Source organism: Neopelma chrysocephalum, unplaced genomic scaffold, assembly GCF_003984885.1.
Source record: "Neopelma chrysocephalum unplaced genomic scaffold, ASM398488v2 Primary Assembly neopelma1_119, whole genome shotgun sequence".
Lineage (NCBI taxonomy): Eukaryota > Metazoa > Chordata > Aves > Passeriformes > Pipridae > Neopelma > Neopelma chrysocephalum.
The window spans coordinates 7910841-7929181 of NW_020897781.1; the positions used below are offsets into that span (position 1 = coordinate 7910841).

At 53.9% G+C, this 18341-nt stretch overlaps 1 protein-coding gene across 2 annotated transcripts in view; it reads left to right on the forward strand.

Annotated features, from left to right (window-relative positions):
* Positions 1-18341, forward strand: part of B4GALT5 (beta-1,4-galactosyltransferase 5) — a 46326-nt gene that overhangs the window by 12028 nt on the left and 15957 nt on the right. The window contains exon 1 of one of the 2 annotated variants that reach the window (XM_027697468.1): positions 81-183. The exons of the other annotated variant lie outside the window; for it this stretch is intronic. Within the exon in view, the coding sequence (XP_027553269.1) occupies positions 111-183 (73 nt within the window). The 5' untranslated portion in view covers positions 81-110. Of the gene's footprint in view, positions 1-80; positions 184-18341 lie in introns of those variants that run through there. 2 annotated transcript variants of the gene reach the window in all.

An 18341-nucleotide genomic window follows, 5' to 3' on the forward strand; every position in this document is an offset into this window, starting at 1 on the left:
TGTGAGCGGCGGAGCGGCAGCGGCAGCAGGAGGGCGGCGGCGGCGCCGCATCGGCCATGCGGTGGCCCCGCGGCCCCCGCGGCGCCTGGCGGCTGCTGCCCCGGCGCTCGATGCTGGCCGCGCTCTTCCTCTTCTCGCTCTCCTCCTCCTTCCTCTACTTCGTCTATGTGGCGCCGGGCATCGGTAAGCGGCGGGCCGGGGCCCGGGGCGGGGACGCGGGGACGCGGGCACGGGCGCACCGTCTGCCGCTGGAAACGCTGAGTAATCCGCGCCCGGCCGGCCCGGGGGCCGCGGCATCCCCGGCGAGGGGCGGCCGGGCCCGGCGCAGCCGGCTGCGGCTCCGCGGAGCCCCGGGCTGGGCGCTGGGCAGCGCGTCCCCGGTGTCCCCCCGGCGTGCGGGTCCCCCCGGCGTGCGGGAGCCGCCGGCCGCGCTCCCCGCGGCGCTCCCGGGCTGGCGGGGCCGGGCGGGGGGCAGCGAGCGCGCTGCCCGCCCGCCCCGGCGTTTGTTTTGAAGAAGTGGAGTGTTGTCCAAATGCTTGTGGTCTGAACGTGCTCCCTGGCGGAAATCCTACTCTTTTTGTCAAGTGGGAAGATGAGAGGTGTGTGTTTTAGAAGGCAAGTGTACTTGTTCCTGTGTTCCCTGTCATAGCTTCGTGGGGTCTCGAGAAGCCGTTTATCGATATGGCCGGCACCCGGTGCTGGTGGGGCTGTGTGTCCATCTCCCATGGGATATGGGAAGACTTGTGCTCGGAAAGCATCTGTTCCCTTCGTACATTGTAACTAATTTCCATAAGGAACCAAGGCTCGCGGTTTGGCCTTCGACCAAACTTTGGCAACAATTTATTTCTATAGAAACAGCCCTTTCCAAAGGAATTGTGAGTTTCTCCTTGAAATGTCATTGGTATTGCTCATGCCATTCCTAGCTTGGACATCCCAAGGAGACCTCTGTGTGTTTTCAAGGTGACTTCTGCGGGTTTTTATTTACAGATAGTGTCCCGTGGCTGCCACTGGGCTTTGGGAGCCTTTCCCAGGGCTGAGTAGGGGTTGGCTGGTGTGTGAAGCCCAGCTCATGGGGCTGGGACCTGTGCACAGCCTGAGTGAGGCTCTGCATGGTGGGGCCTCGCCATGGTGGCCCAGGGCTTTGCTGTCCCCCAAGCTCCTGGCCACTGTCCCACAGGCTGGCCAGGGCTGCCGAGCCACTGTCTTGCATCTGTTGGAGGAGTTTCACACTGGTGTTAATGGGAGGTGCAGCTGCTCCCTCTGTAAGCACAGCCTGGCTCATCCCACTCATGTGCTGCCATGGGGCTGGCGGCCGTTTCATCTGATGCCTCTGGCAGCCCTTTACAGGGCAGGCACAGGGAATGTCTTCTCCTACACTCGTGCCATGGCTGTGGATGGGCTTCCCCAGGCCCAGCTGGAATAGCTGTACAGTTTAAGAAAGAAACTTCTCTTGTAAGGATGGTGTTGTTCCTTTTTTAGAGTGTTCTGAATCATCTTATGCTGGTTCTGCATGGTCACCAGTCCTAGAGATGCTGGAGTTGCTGTAGGGTATAAAATGCTGTTTAAAACCAGCTCTATGCCCATAGGCCTTTCCCTGTGCAGACCTCAGACAATATGGTCACATCCCACCTAACGTTCTTGCTACCTGTGATGCCCGAAGAGGAGGCAGAGAGGTGTCAGTAGTCCCTGTCCCCAGCCGCCCATGGATGTCAGTGATGTTCTGAGTCATCTACTCATCAGGTGACAGAAGAACTGCTTCCTTTTTTTTTTTTCTTCCTCTTTCAGCCAAAAATGTTCCATCATGAAAACCCAGCCCAGTATTCCCAGCATGGCTGGGCTGATCCTCCCAGCACTTGGAGGGAGTTCGTTTTCAGGCCAGAGTGGTGAGGAAAAGCTTAGAAGAAGAGCAAGTGAGATAGGACTTGAGCAGCCTGGGGATTTCAATGAATGGTTGGTGTGTGGGTGATGGAGAGATGCCATCACCGGGGTGTTCTGGGGCCTTTGTCCTGCCTGCTGCCACCTCAGTGCACCAGGGTGGGGCTGGGCTGGTTTTCTGTGGCCACTGAGGGGCCTGGGGAAGCCTCTGCCCAGAGACCATCCCTTGCAGGGCGTGCTGGGCAAGTGGCTGAAGAAGAACTTGCATTTCATTGGCTAAACCGGGGGCAGGAGAGCGATTAATCCATTCCTTGATTGTACCTCATTTCAAAAAAATAAAATCCAAATAAACAGGACCTAAAGCTGCAAGTGAGCTTGAACCAGCCAGAGCCTGGAATGGCTGGAAGAGCTTTTGTCTGCCCAGTGCCACGGGCTGCTGGGAAGGGTCTGCTTCAGCCAACTCCGCTCATGGGGGTCAGCAGCTGGAGCCACCCTGCCCTGTCCGGGCAGCGTCAGCCCTCTGGGCTGGGAACAGCCCCATGGCAGGACAGCATCCCCTTGGCAGGGTGTGCTGTCGCCATGGCTGGGAGCCTGTCCCCAAGCCCCACATTTGAGGGGGAAAATTTCCTCGGCATTGCTGAGGCGTGTTGTGTTTGAGCAGTTGTGCGCCAGTGCCAGGAGAAAACTGGGACAGTTGCACTTCTGGGTGCTGTCTCAGCGCATTGGTGTGGAGCTGGCATGCTTGCCGGCTGGAAAAGCTGGATAACTGCTCCTGGTGCCCTTTGGAAGTGGAGAAGGGAGCCCACCCTGGGTTCTGGGGTGCCTGCCACCTGACTGATGCTGCTGCGTGGCTCCTCACAGCCCAGGTAACCCAGCAGTCTGCTGCAGATGGAAATGCAGGAAGAAATTCATGTTTACTGTCAGCAAATAGCCACGCTTGGTCCCTGCAGGGAATCCAGGGCTTTTGGGGCTTATGTTTGTGTCGTGCCTGGGTTTATGTGATGCCTAGGGTAGCTCCTTGTTTCTGTCCTTCACCAAGGTTTCCTCCTACAGAACTGAAATGTTCTTGTGGCCTCAAGTTTGCGCAGAGTGATCCAATGTAAACAGCCAGTGCTGCCTCCTTCCCAGCACTCCCATCCAATACCTATCTGTCCTCCCCCCACGCCACCCTGACAATTGAATCCCTGGGCTCCTGCAGCCACCTTGGGAGGTGGATTGCCAGGGACCCAGCTGATGGCACAGACACAGCAGGCTCTCCTTGTATTCCATGCTGTTCCCTGGCGCTCGCTGGCTCTTGTCCCTGCCATGGGGTGATTCTGTGGGCCTGTCTCATCGTGGCCATTGTGTGCGGGATGAGGCGGCCGATTGTTCTGCTGGGGGTGAGCTGGGGGTGAGCTGGGGCAAGGCACGGCAGGGCTGCTGGGGATGCAGCGTCTGGAGGCTCCAGGAGATGCTCTCCTATCCACACGGGTCCCACTGCCAGGCAGCAGGTACACAGTGATGTTTGTGCTGGTGGGGAGGTTGCTTGTGCTCGTGCTGAGGTCCTGTGAGCAGCAGGCTGGGCTTCTGCTGCGAGAAATCCCACTGGCCTCATCCTTGGGACGAGCAGAGCTTGGCGCCAGGTGAACAGTTTTGTCCTGTTCTGGAGGCCAGTGGGCACCTCGCAGGTTTCTTTGCAGGGCTTGTTCTTGGTACTGAGGCTCTTGCCCTCCTGGGACCAGGTGCCCTTTGTGCCTCTTGCCTTCTCCAGAAGGGATGTGCAGAAATGGGCTTGCCAGAGTTACTCTGTCCGTGCCCGGAGCCCAGTCTTGGAGCAAGGATAACGCAGGTGCCAAGAGTGTGCTGACTTGGAGGTGAAACACCTTGAGAAACTGTTTCTGTTTAGTCCTAGCCTCTGCTTCTGAATTCATTCATGGGGTTGTGGGCCCTCCCGGGAGCTGGGTTCAGTCCCTGCCTGTCCTGTTTTCATGTAGTGGTGGCTCATATGGTTTTCCTAAAAGTATATGGTTTTATGCTTTTTGAACAGGGCCTAGGAAATCAAGGGAATTCCTCCTGCATTTGAAAGCAGAAATGCTTTTTCAAGCTGCTTGCACTGCAAGTTGCTGTTTCATCCTGAAAACTCTTCCTGCAACAGTAGGAATTTCTCAGGCCTTGGACTGGGTCCTGGTGGAGAGGGCGGGCGGGGGCTTTCCCTGGTGCTCTTGGCTTTTCCCTTGTAGTCTCCAGATGTTGGAGCCTCTTTTTTTAATTCTTTTTTTTTTTAACTTAGGTTTGCACAGGAGTAGTACTTGGTTGGATCTGATGCGGGAAAATAATGCAGAGAATTTAAATTATTGGGTGAAAGATTGTTACCTTTGTGAGAGAGCTGTAATTCAGTCTGGCTTTACTTCCTCAAAACTTATCAGGAGTTGCTCCCGACCGGTCATACGGGGCAAGAGGTAGCACCATTAGCCCTGAATTACATTTGTGGTCCAAGAACTTGATTTTGGTAGGCAGGAGTGCTTTGAAGCACTGTTCTGTCACACTGTCTGTCGGTGACCAGCAGAGCAGCACCGTGGGGACCAAAAGCTGCCTTGGTGTGCCTCGTTTGTCGCTTTGGTCTGTGGAAGAATGTTATATGGCCAAAGGTGGCTGATCCAGTGCAGTTATTTGATGCATCAGCCTGGCAGATCCTAGCACAGAGGAGTTCTGGGGGGGGGGATTAATGGCAAAAGATTTTGCTTGTCCCAGATGGAGGGACCATGGGATGGGAAAGTGGTTGAGTTGCCCACGATGGTGAGGAATAGAGCAAGTGTTGGTCCCAGACAGGGGGATGGCACTGTGGGGACATGGAGCTGGAGCTGGTGAGCCTGGGTGAGGGGACTGAGGCAGTCATGTGTGAGAGTGAGGTTGCTGCTGATTTTTGCCTTCTGTGCACCTCTGGGGGAATGTGGGCAGAAGGAGCCTGGTTAGAGCCAGTGCTGGTGGAGAGGAGGGCAGAAGGGGGATGGCAGGAGAGACCTGAGGGAGGGGCAGGGAACACTGGCCATGGTGGGCTGCTGGTGCCTGGCCTGTCCAAGGATCACACTGGTGAGCTGTGGTGGCTTTGGCTTGGCTGGGCTGAGGCTGGGTGCAGGTGCCCCTCTGGGTTTGCCAGCAACTTGTTGGGTGCCTGGACATTGCCTGAACAGGGACAGAAGGTGAAGGTGCAGCTCAGAATAACGAAATGAGGTTTGTGCTTTCATCCCTAGGTCTTCCCCCTGCAGCTCAAGGGAGTGTGTGTTTTACTATGAAACACCAGCAGTGCTGCCCTCTTTCCCCCTCCTCTCCCCGAAAGGTTCTGCCAGGCAGCATTTCACAACCTTGGAAGGAACAGCCCAATTCCACAGCATATCCCACGGAGGATATTGCACTCATCAGATCTGACAGTGACTGGGGGTAGTGGGAAACCCTCAAATGCTCCTTGATTCAGGAACTTCAGCTCCGAATCACCTGTGCTGCCAGCGGAAGGAGGCTGGTGGCAGCTGTGGGAAATCACTCCTTTGGTAGCACCATGTTCTTCCAGCACTGAGGCTCTTACAAGGCACATCTGGGCAGGAGAGCAGCCCCGTTCCACCCAGCTGCTCCTGTGCCAGTGCATCCTAGGTACTGGTGGTGCAGAACATTGTTTGGAGACCACCTCTTGCTCAAGGCTAACAAATTACAAGGCTTCTTTGAGGGCAGGTGAATTACTGGGTTTTCTTTGCCTGTAAGCACCTGTGCTGTCTGTCAGGCACATCTGGTTTGGGTTATTTTGCTGGTGCCTTGCAGGGTGTTGCAACTGCAGGGAGTATGTGAGGAGTTCATGTTTCATCTGTCTCTGGAAGCCTGGCTTGTGGAAGCTGATCAGCAGACACAAAAGCTTCCAGGTATTGGTTCATTACTGCAAATGGAATGCTTCAAAACTTCAGTGAGCTGTAGCAGAGCAGATTTTAAAGCAAACCCATCAGTGCTGTCAGCCCAGGAGACGTGGTCTTCATGGGTTTGGGAGCCTGTAGAAGGCCAGGGCCTCAGCAGGCACTCGGCCACTTCAGGTGGCTGCTGACTGATGGAGATAAGGGCTGTGACACTGCTGCTTTGTTTCCTGAGCTGATCCTCTGCCTCTCTTCCAGGTGGACTCATTAATTGCATTAAACTCAGGCAGCATCTGCTCTGCAGGGGCCGATGAACCCTCCAGGGACCACTGCAGGGAATGGAGATGAGCAGTGTGGGGAGCTGTGCGTTTGCACTTGATCCCCTTTGAATGCTGTTACAGTTGGTGGATTTTAATATCCAAGCACACGGAGTTTTTAAATACTTAATTTTATTGAAACTTCTGGGGAGCCTCACCAGGGTGGCCTGGTGACCCTCAGCCAGTGGTGGTGTGGTCAATATGCTGTTGGCCAGGTAGGGCCATGCAGAGCCCTCTGCTCTCCCTGTGGCAGCAGCAAGGGGCGACTGATCTGGAAGAGAAGCTGATACGCAGCTGTAGAGAGTGAGAAAAGCTTTCCCCGAACAGTTTTATTTTTAAAGCATCATTGTCACAATAAAATGTGTGTTTACTTTGACAAAACCTTTGCAGGGTTATTTTAGTAAAGTTTATTTCCACACAGGCTTTTCCTTCCCCGTTGCATTCAGGCTGTTCTGGCTGTGGCTCTGGCTGGCAGCGTTCTGAACGCGGGTGCATTAGGGTGGTTAATGTGCCTTTGAAGGTTTTCTAGCACTGGCTCTAAATACCGTGGGGATTAGTCCTGTTTGGAGAGACGGAGCAGAAAATGTACAGTGGACTATGCTGCTGAAATGCAAAATCACACCCGCCACCATCTCTCAAAAATTTCTGATTTGGGGTTATTTTTTGGAGAATGTGAAATAGGTAACATTAAAACCAGCAGGGCTTTCAGCATTACCCTGGAGCTGCTCTTATTTTGAAAGGAAAGGTGGACTGGAAAGCTGAGGGTGATGTCAGTGCCCGGCAGGAGAAGTGCCCTTGGCCATCCTCATCTGCTGCTTGGAAGGGTCCCAGGGGTGACAGCAGGACAGCACGTGGAGTCCTTGTCCTGGTGGGAAGCATCCTCGTGGGTGCAGCAATGGTGTGGAGTGTGACAGGCAGGGCTGGGGGCCTCTTTTTTCATTACAAAAGGAATTTTCTGGGGCTTGCTGGTCTTGCTAAAGTGAAGGAGGGACCTGGGGGGAGGCAGGTTTGGGGGATCCATTGTGCTCCATAGTGACTTACGGGTGTTTTGTGTAAAGCCACAACCTTGGGTGAACCTTATTTGATACTGTGTTTTCCCAAAGCATGTAAATACTACTCCAGGGGTCTGAGAAGCTCAGTTTGAGCTGCTGACTCCATGGGCGAGGCGAGATGGGTCAGTGCTTGCTTGCTGGGGCTTTAGCTGAAAGTGTGGCCACATTGTGTGTGACTTACTAAAGGTCATTTTTCTAGGTTTTTGTTTGAGGTGCAAAACCATTGGGTTCTTCCTTTTGCAAGTCTGTGGTTGTGTGTGACATCCCCAGACTAAACAAACCTCTCCAGAGCCCTTGCCCTGAACAGGGTTTTTGTCCTGGGGCCCCTCTGCAGATGCTGTTGGGGTGCTGGCCAGGCACCCTTGCAGCCCAGGGGACGCAGGCTGGGGTGCCCATCTCTGTCCCCTGGCCCATGCAGCAGGGAAGAGGCTGCTTCCAGGGGATGTAGGTTTTTTCTGTGTTGTGCCTCAAGTTTCCCTGCTCAGTGGGAGCTTGTGCTGTTCAACCTGCTGCTTCCCTGCCCCGATGAGCAGGCGTGTGCCTGTGTGGTGCTCGGGCTGTGTGTGAGACAACGCCTGCAAAGCTGTTCCCTCACTGTGCCTTTCTAATCCAAAAGGGAAAGGTTGGGAAATATTTCTTATGGAGGAGGCCACTGGACATGTCATGAAAGAAAGCAAATGCAGGCAAACCCCCACTGCACCACTGTGGGTCGGGCTGTGGTATAACCAGTGCAGGCAGTGTTTGTTGGTATGTCTAGGGAATTTTATAGCAAAATAATTGATTGGTTGTACTGGGTGCTATTGCCATACAAACAAATCAAAGGAACCTCTTGAAACCTAGTACTGTGTTAGCCACCTCCTTTGCTTTGGAGAGGCTGGGGACCAAGTGCAGTGAAACTTTAACTGTGCTCATATGCTGCCAAAAGGCTCCTGTGTGGGGCTCGGGGGGTCTCCCTGCACCAAGAGGACAGGCTGTGAGGGCTGTGGGATGCCCAAGGAGGACAGGCTGGTGAGGGCTGTGGGATGCCCAAGGAGGGCAAGCTGGTGAGGGCTGTGGGATGCCCAAGGAGGGCAAGCTGGTGAGGGCTGTGGATGCCCAAGGAGGACAGGCTGTGAGGGCTGTGGGATGCCCAAGGAGGACAGGCTGTGAGGGCTGTGAGATGCCCATGGAGGACAGGCTGGTGAGGGCTGTGGAATGCCCATGATACAGGAGCACATGTTCTTAATTTATGGTGTCTCCCCATAGCAGCAGGTTGGGATTTTGGATTCAGAGTGGACAAGGTGGCTACATGAATACTGATGTTTACAAAGTGCCTCTAAAAAAACCTGTGCAAAGCATTCGGAATAGAAGAGGAAAGCAAACACTGCAGTGCTCCAGGTAGTCAAGTGCAAACTGATGTTTTTTCCCTCCCTCCCTGGCAGGAAAAGGAAGGCATTTCAGTGCCTGCCTCCGTGCCCTGTGCGTCACGGGCGCTGGCAGAGCTGCGGGCTGTGGAGCCCTGGGCACCTCCTGCAGCGGCTGCTCCGGCTGGAACACCCGACGGCGGGGCCGGGGCAGGGCCACGGGGCTCTGGGCTGGGATGCAAAGGGGGGGAAGCTGCAGGGAGTCAGCAGGTGATGCACAGACCACAGGTAAATAAACCTGCTGGAATGGCTGTGTGCCACGGCAGGAAAGCCCAGAGCTGCTGGAGCTGGAAACTAGTGCGGGCTGTGCCCAGGGCACGTGGTGGTTTCTGCATAGGGCTGCAGCAACCTGCATCGAGGGAGAAAGCAGTGGAGATCACGTTCCTGTTGGCAAATGGGGGGTTCCCTTGGAGCTGGGCCACGTGGAGGGGCACAGGGTGGCCCTCGGCCTCAGCAGCTCCCGCAGAGTGTGAAATGCTTCCACACATGCAGCTCGCTTTTATTCTGCAGTAATTTTTTTTTCCCCTCAGTGTTTTTCCAACTCATGTCTTGCTGCCAGAGCCCATATTAATAATGCATGACTTTTTTTTTTATGGTGCTTCCTTCCCAGCGTCCCTTTCAGTTGCTGAGTCAGAGAAGATTGTTATAGCAGCAACCTCTGAAGCGGTGAAATGCCCCTGCAGTGCTCAACTGCTGTCATTTATCATCCCTGCTCCTCTGCGGGCAGCCCGTTCCCTTGCCCGGCTGGGGGAGAGGATCCCAGTGCCAAAAGCCCGATTCCTGCTGTGCCAACTGGTGACTGGTGAGCTGAGCTCTGCTCAGCCTTCCTGGCTAGTGTTTGGTGAAAGCAGATATTGCCTCTGTTGGCTGCTTTCTTTTGGTTTGAAATCCTGTGAATTTTTTTCCAGATCTGCCTGAGACTGTGCTTTGGGATTGTGCCCAAGACTTTCCTCCCCCCCATTACTAATTTTTAAATCATTTTTTTCCTCCTCCCTATACTCCCCTTGAGATCTGTACCTGGGCTTTTTAGGGTAATTGGGATGACAGAAGCCCCATAATGTGTTAATGTGGTTAAATTAACTTAAAATCCTTCCAGTAGCTGTTGAAACGTGTCTGGCTGCTGCAGGAAGCCTTAGAGTTGCTAATGCAGCATGGAACGGGGCTCCTGCCTCTGGGCTGGGATAAGCCCCCAGTGGATCACCTCCCTGCAGACCCCTACTGGGTCTGAAACCCAGAGGGAAGTAGGCAGCAATAGCACTTGTCAGAGAATTTGTCTTCTAATGACTTCAGTAATACCTGCACTGTAAGCTCAGGAGCAGATCTCTCCTGTCTCTCCCAAAGCAGAGCTCTGGGTGGAAGCTGTTGGGGTACTCACTGCTGGGGAGTGGGGACACACAGCCTCAGTGCTGGGAAACAGCATCTTCATAGTCTTCCCTCACTCAATGTTCTGCCTCTCTGGGCTTTGAAAGACTCACCTGTAAATTTTATCCCAGAGCCAAACAGGAGAGGAGCAGGACTCACCTGGTGAAGGAGGGTTTCCTTTTCCCAGACTTCTCAAACTGCCTCGTTCCCTGTGTCCCACTGTTGGGGATGGCACGAGCACGTGTGGGGAATGCAGAGGAGTGGAGAGAGGTCTGGGGCTGGCAGGGGAATGGTGCTGCTTTTCCCTGCTTTTCTCAGCTGCTGGGGGCTGAGCGGAGCAGCCGATGGCGATGCCAGCCCTGGGAGTGGGGTGTGTGTGAGGCTGACCCTGCAGCTGCACCTTGCTCAGACTGGGCTCTGGCCTGTCTCACAGTGGGAATGGTTGCCCTTGTCATGGTGTGCTTCCCACTCAGCTCCAGCCCGTTCTGCTGAGGCTCTACAGTCCTGGGCTACTGATTCATTCCTTCCGAGGAAGGGGAAGCTGCTGTGGTGTGAAATTCTCCCAGAGCTGCAGTGCATCCTCTTTCCATACTGCAGCCTGGCTCCCTCGCTCAGGATCAGGGATTTCTCTTGTCCTGGATTTTTTTAAGGCTTTGCTGGCTGTTGGATGCCCAGTGCCCTGACCTGGGGAGGGAGCAGAGTCCTTCTGTGAGTGGCTTTTGTCTGTTACAGGGGAAGCTTTGCAGAAGGATCCCATGAACTTCTGGGCCTTGAATCCATATGGCCTTGCTGGAGCAGCCTCCCTGGGGTCACCAGCTGCCCCAGTGCTGCTGCCTGCCCCGAGGGGCACCTTCATATGGCAGCAGCCCTGCTTGCCTGGCAGTGACACACAATGCCACCCACAACTAGTGAGACGAGCAACTTGCTTCTCGGCTAACAAGATTTAGGTGGATTATGCTATGTATTTAATCAAGGGCTAAGCTGATTGCCTTATTTGGCATGGATCAAAGCCCTTGAAAATGCCAGCCGGGAGACCAGCTATTGAGTGGGAATGTTCCTCAGCCGTGTGCCTGTGTGGCAAGGCTTGCTTTCGAAGAAGCTGGGAAGGGAAGTTCAGCAGGCAGGTTTCACTGCAGCAGTGCCCAAATGCAAAACCAGACAGGAGAAGTCTGAGGCCATGGGGAGGTAGGAGCATGTGAATGTTGTCAGTCATTGACCGTCTCAGAGGACTTGGGGGAGAAGGCTTCCTTTTTCTAGTTTTCGGTTTGAAACCATGTTTCTAGATACATAAAGCTCCTTGCTGACAGTTGAGGGAGATGCTCTGGCATTTGGCAGTCCAGCTTCCACCTTCTAGAAAAGCAGCTGTGACTCTGGAGTGAGCTTGTATGGCTCTGCAACAGAGGACACATTCTCCAATGCTTTCACAGAGAGCCCTGCACCCCCTGCAGCGGCTGCCACCAGTGTTGGAGCTCACAAGGGTCTCATCTCCCCTTGTCCCAGTCCCCACTGCAGCACTGCCCTGGGACCCTGCGGGATTTCAGCCGTGATGGTGCAGGAGCTGGTACTGGTTGTGTAGGAGCAGAGCAGAGGATGCTCCTTGCTGCTGCCAGCCCAGAGGCACTCGCTCCTTGCTGCAGCCTCTGCTGTGCAGGGGGAGCCCATGGTCAGGAATTGTCACTATAGACAGGTATGGAGGCAAGTTTAAAATTACTTTCCAGTTAAGAGCTGTTGTGCTTGTCAAGGTCTACCTGAAGTGGCAGGGCAAGGGCATTGTCCAAGGTGTTGTGGTGTCTCTTTCCTGCAAAGGTTGGTTTTTTTGCCACGAGAGGTGTGTTGGTACTCCTGGGTGCCCTGTCCCCATGTCTGAGCTGGGAGCAGACTGTGCACCGCTTCACCTGCCTGCAGCAAGATGTCCCAGCTGAGCAAGCTGTTGAAAATACACTAGTTATTCAAAACACCTTTTCTCTTTCTTAAAAAGAGAGGTTTATTCCAGGAACCAGCCTCTGTCTCGCTGCTGTTTGATGCGAGGAGGGCAACCACAGCTCATGGTTCTCATGCTTGGTGAACGTGACTGTCAGCACTGCCTGTTGTAGAGCAGAAAATACCCCAACCAAAAGGCTCGGCTGGAGGAGGCAGAGATGGGCAGCTTCTGCTTTGAGGTGAACCAGACTCTGCTCAGGCAGCAGCAGCTGCTCCCCACAGCATCGCTGCTTCTTCCCCTTCGCCCACAGCAGTGCTGGGGCTTTGCAAACACCTCTCCCCTCTGACTCTCAGGCCTTCTCGTGTCTTTGCCTCAGCGCATGCTGCAGCAGGAATAACCCTGGAGCAAATGCAGGGACATACTCAGCCATGTCCTGCCTGTGCTGTGGGCGTGGGGGTCCCTTGCCCTGGCTGCCCTGTCTCTCCTGGGTGTAGCCTGAGCCCTGGTGCAGGGCTGGCAGAGCATCTTGTGTGACAGCCGGGTGTAAAGTGTTCCATGTTTAATTTATTGCTGATCAAACCTGCAAATGAGGCGCTGCCTCAGTTCTCCTCCAGCTCAGACCCATTATGCATCTTCCTGCCCTAACTTGTATGTGTAATTACAGGCAAGGATTGGTCAAGCATCCCTTTCTGTTTCAGAGGCCTGGGCAGGCTTGCTAACATGCAATCATCCCGTCAGCCCGGCTTTTCAGTGTCTTGGGCTGTACCAAATGGTCTGACAGTTTCTAGGCTGCAGCAGCAGGGTCTCTGCTGGTACCTGGCCCTCTTAAGCAGCTGCAGGGTCGGTTGTTCTGTGCATCAGGCTGAGAAGGGCCATAGGGCAAGAGCAGATGGAGGGAGCTGTGGTGAGAAGGGGGGGGTGGGGGCTGCCCAGCTCGAAGTTAACCCTGCTTTCACCTAATTAAAATAGAAAAACTGCCAGTCAACATGGTGATTGTCTGGTTTGCTGCTGCACTGCAGAAAGCTGATGGCAAAGCAGGGCTCGTGGAGGGTGCTGACACCAACCCTTTTCCCTGTGCTGCCCTCCCCCAGCAGCTGCCCCTCTGCACATGGGGTGTGCACCCTGGCTGGGGAGTGGGTCACAAATCCTCACGTTAATGAATGCTGCTGGAGAATGACAGGGCATTTATAGGGCTGCCAAGGGCTCGGCTGTGTGAGGGACGGGGGCAAAGGGGAGGATGGTCTTTAGCTGTAATACCTTAGGGAAGCAAACACAACCTGGACAAACTGGGTGACTTGAGTGGATAAATTGGTGTAGTCTAAAATCCCGTTATCCGGCATGGAGGGAATGGCTGGTGCTTTGGCTGGGAGGAGGAGGAGGAGGATGGGCTGCTGCATCTCTGGTGCCATGCCCAGTGGGTTGGAGGGGTAATGTGAGCAGGGTCTGTGGAACACCAGCCCCAACCAGCTCCTTCCCCGTGGGGCTGTTCTGGCCCACAGGAGTCCTTCCTTCACTGCCTGCCTGGCCCCTCTGGGAGCACTGGCCTCCTGTTCCCAGCATGTTTATCTTTTCCAAGGTAGCTGAATGTCTGACTCGTGTTTGCAGAGCTTGGCTTCTGGCCGCAGACAGGCTGGAATTGATTAGTTTATTATTTTCCCCCCTCTGCCCCATTGGTCATATTGATGAACAAGTGGTCAGATCCCTCGGCAGACACTCAACTCTAAGTCTTAAACTTGAGTTGCTGCTGTGTGAGAGGAGCTTAAAGGTGTTTCTGTGGGGGAGTGGGGCAGAGTTGAGGGGGTGTTTGCTGTTCCCTGATGTGCCCCTATGTGTGCTCATCCCTCCCCAGGGCTGTGAGGGGGTGATAGGGAAGAACTTTGGCTTGGATGCCAAAGGCAATTGCAGAGCCAGAGGGCTGCTGGCACAGGGCAGGAGAAGGCAGCGATGGCTGTTCCTGCCCATGGTGGGACACACAGGGCACCTTGTGCCCCAGGCTGCTGGGAGCAGCTGGGCTGGGTGCCCAGCACCCCATCCCCACAGCCTGCTCAGGGGCAGCCTCTGAACTTGCATCAGGTCCTTCCCCTGTTTGTATAAACCCAACAGAGCCTGTGGGTTGGGAGTCTGGGGGCCACAAGCTTCCTGTCCCTTGCGGTCAGCAATGTCCTGTCACCCTGGGGTGGATCCTGAGCCCCGGTTCCAGCTTGGGGCTGCGGACAGGCTGATCCCTTGCTGAGCTTGCTGGCTCAATAGCCTTGTGGCTGCTTATCTGGGATTAATGTGTAACTTAATGGCAGTGCTCAGGCACAGCTCTGAGCGTGGTGCTGTGCATGGGGCGGTGCGAATCTGCTGTCTGATGCCAGGGCACTTTAGTCCCCCTTCCCATGATAAGGTTTAGGGTTTTCCTGTGCCTGGCACCAGCGTGGACACACTGTTGGTAAATGTTGGCCATATCAGGGCAGGAGGGACGAGTCAGCAGAGGCAGGAGAGGAGGGCAGTGCTGGGGGGAAGCCACGAGGCACAGCCCAGCCCTGCTGTCCCTGCAAAGGGGTCTGTGTGTGCTGAGCCCCAGGGTCTGGTGCCCAGAAGGACAGGTCTGGGGGGTGAGGGAAGGAAGGGCTTTTTCTCTTGCCCTGTTCAAGGCATGCCAAACAGACTCAAGCCATTGCTTTTTCTGCTGACACATAGGAAGGCGTCACACAGGCTGTGATTTGATAGGTAGTCTCTTAGGTATTAGATAAGTTCATAGATACGGGGATGATTTGTTTCTAATGAAGTCATTCCCTGTGCTGATAATGGAGTCAGTTAATTTATTTACAGCAGCTGTATTACCAGTTTGTTTGCCAGGCAGAAGAAAATAATATAAAAAATGTTAGGTATTCCAAGGCTACATAGTCCACAACAAAGCTAATAAATGTCTTAGGACATCAGAGTTCTTACAAAATCCCATAGGTAATGGCCTGTGTGTTGGAAGTTCAAAGTTGCACCCTCTCTCTGATAGCTTTTCTGTTCTAATAAAACACAGCAGCTGGAGGGACCGTTCACAGTGCAGCCTTTAATTATTGCAGACAAGAACAACTCTGTAATCTGACTGTGGAGGCCAAGCTGCTGTGGGTCTTAAATGGAACTGCATGGTGAGAGTACCCTTGGCAGGGAGCTCCGAGCTGCTGCCTTTGAAAATCTTGGACAACAATAATCCCATGTGATCGAAGAATTCCAGCTTGGAGAATTTTTTAGGAGTTGAAAGGGCTGACAAGCCAAGCAGATCCATAGTTTGGAGGTGGGGCTGTGACTGGTCCTTCCCTGGCTGCTGGTATGGCTGCTTTCCCAGGGCCTGGCAACGTATGGAGAAGAAACCACAATAGGGACAATCTTGGGGTATTGCTGCAGAGGGATCTCTCCTGACTTGCAGTCTCCATGGTGCAAACTGTGCTTGCTGCAAATCAGCCTTTATACTGACAGGGCAGAAGCAGCTGTGGGATGCTTTATTCTCCCTAGCTGTGATATTGCAGTGTGTTACCTGGCTCTGGGCCTCAGCGAGGAGTGGGAATGCCCAGGCTCGGGTGAGAAGAGAGCCTGCAGCTCCTGTTGTCCTGCTGGTCAGGGCAGTCACCGTGGTGCCCGTGTGTGCCCAGGGTGGATGCCTGGGTGTGGGCAGAGGGTGGCACTCTGCACCAGCCCTGGCGTGGCCATGGTGTGTCCCCAGGGTGCTTCCTGCCCTGCTGAGGTTGGAGGCACAGGGACAGCCAGTGGCTCAGCTCAGGCCAGCCCTGTCTTAGGTTCCTCCATTCCCATGGCAAGAAGCAGGTCCCCTGGGACTCGTGGGCAAACCAGGCTGGGAGCAGGGCTTTCCCGTGGTCATTTTTTTTTCGGAGACAAGATGTAAATAGGACATGCTGGACCATGCTTTAGCCATAAATGGCAGTGGGAGATGTGCCGTGGGTCTTGCTGAATTGAGCGAAGAATGACTGTTGTTCTGATGCTGCAGCCACAAACCCTGCCCCGCGTTTGTGGCAGCTGGGCAGCCGTGCTGCCTCACCCCAGTGAACTGGGATGGTCCAGCCTGGTGTGAGAGGCAAAGCACTGACCTGGAACAGCCTCTTGGACCCCCCCATCCTTTGGAACAGCTCTGTTGCAGCAGACATGAGGCTGTACATGTGATAACCCTTTTTGTTCAGCCATGCTGAACTTGTAAAACATGCTTGAAAAATCAGGTCTTTGTTTTTTTGGGGGGGGAGAATAGCCTAAACAACAGAACCTGTTCTCTTTTTCTCTATGAAAGTCGGGGCGTTAAAACTCCAGACAGTGCAGTTTGCAGTGTGTGAACTGAGTCAGTAAATCCATGACTCTTAAGCTGTTTTTATCTTGACCATTTCATAATCTCCAATGTGTATAGTTAATCTCCTAATTTGGAAAACTAACAAATCAGTGATTTCAAAATCTAGTTACCTGGTGTGTGATGTATATAGAAATTTTAAATCCCAATCCCACCTGCCTCCTGTTCTCTGGTCCGGCTGTGTTCTGGATTGCTTCAGCTGGTGAAAACTCCCTATTGACTGCCTTTCCTGGGCAGTACCACCCCACGTGTCCCCTTTTTCCTGCATGTCCTACGACTGCCTGTTTGAGTAGGATGCCCAGGTTGGTGGTGGGGGCTGCCTGCAGTGGAGGATTTCCTTTCTCTCCTGCAGCCGTGCCAATTCCCACGGCCTGGGAGATGAGGAGCTGTCCCAAGCAGCCCGTGTCCTTCCCTGCCCTCCTGCTTCAAGGACAGCGCTGGGGAGTATCTGCCTCTCCCTTGCTTGCCCAAGCATTCACTTAATTCTTATTTATTATTTTTCTTGAGCGAAGCTCTCCCTCTGTTTGTTCATCCTGCTCCTACATGAGCACTGGGCTCAGGCACTGGGATTCCTGACGCTTTGAGATGGTGTCCAGGATGCAGGAATTCCCACTGCTTTGTCTCCTAATGAACCAAAGGAACAAGCACCGAACTGTAAATGTTTGGAAGAGTAAATGTTTGCTGTGGCAGCAGCAGCCCGGGGGTCGGTGTCCGTGTCACTGCTGCTGAAGAGCCTTTGATTGCGCGTTTCGCTGCTCGGGGCCCACAAGTGCCCAGCGAGTGCTGCGTGTTTGTGCTCTGCCTGCACAGAAATCTGCTGGCAGCTGATGCTCTGCTTCTCCTTGGAAGTGTTTGAGCTGACCCTGGCAAAGGGAGCGGGATGGGGAGGGCAGGCTGGCTGGAGATGGGGAGAGCTGTGAAAGAGGGCCAGAGAGCAAACAGGAGATGCAGGCATGTGCAATCGCATCTCCTGAACGACAATTAAAGTAGGAGAGCCCGAATCTGTCAAGGAAGGGTAATATTTAACTTGGGTGAATGCTTGTTATGGTCTGTGCTCCAGCCTACATGTGTCACTACGCCCTTCCTTGAAAAAGGAATTGCAGCAGAGCCTGGGAGTTCAGCTGCTCTTGGGGTTTGCAGAGCCCCGTGTGATCCTGCAGCCAGCCTTGGTGTTACTGCCCTGGGTTTCTCACCTGCGTGGAGCTGGGCTGCCCACTGTCCCCGTGGGTGTGACTGTGCCTGGGTGACGTGGGGCTCAACCCCACCACCAGCCCTGCCTGCTGTCAGGGTGCAGAGCTCCTTCCATGGGTGCTTTGATGCTGTAGATGCTACATGATTTCCTTTGGCCTTCTGAGTTTTCCCACGTAGGGCAGAGCATGTCATGCTCCTCTTGCTGGATATCCTAAAATCAGTGCAGTGCTCTTCAAAATGAGTGGCACAAACACCTTAGTGCTCAGCCAGCTGTGGGGATTGCAAATGAAAGTTGCCACCTTAAATGTGTACATTAAAGTTTAGGGTCTATTAGAATAACGTGGACTTTCCTCCCCTTGCTGAGGCCTCCCCAGGGTCACTTTTCTCTAAGACAGTTTAGATGCAAATTCCCCATGTTGAGGTTTTGACCGAGTGTCACTGCAGCCTCCCATCTTCCCATTTGCTCCGTGCACGTGCAGGCTGCCAACGTGCCAATTTTGGGCACAAGTGGTTTGTAATTACCAGCTCAATGCTGCTGCTGCACTGTTAATTCTTAAACCATTTAATGTATCAAATTATTCCTTCCTGTGCTATTTAGAGGCGAAGGGCTAAGTAACAGTGATGGCATTAATATTAAATTCTCTAAAACTAATAGGAACCTCTTATTTAATTGTTCTGGCACTCAGCACATCTGGGGAATACGGTGCCACTGGAAAGCTAATAGCGACAGAGGTCTCATGGTGTATTAGCCTGGGATGCTGCTACATTCCTAGTTGGGTTATTTACGAGTTAAGACTATCCTAACTGTCTATCTGTGCCTTAGAGGCTTAGTTTGATTAAACCCCTTTGTATTGCTAATGCTAATGGAGCTGGATTGATGCTGGGGATCTGCTGGGAGAGCTTAGCAAAAGGCTTAACGTAGACATGACTCTGCTGGTTTCACAGTCTCTGGGCCCCGCGGGAGGTGTCTGCAGTGGGCAGGATCTCCCCGCCCTGGCAGGGTGCTGGGGTGACC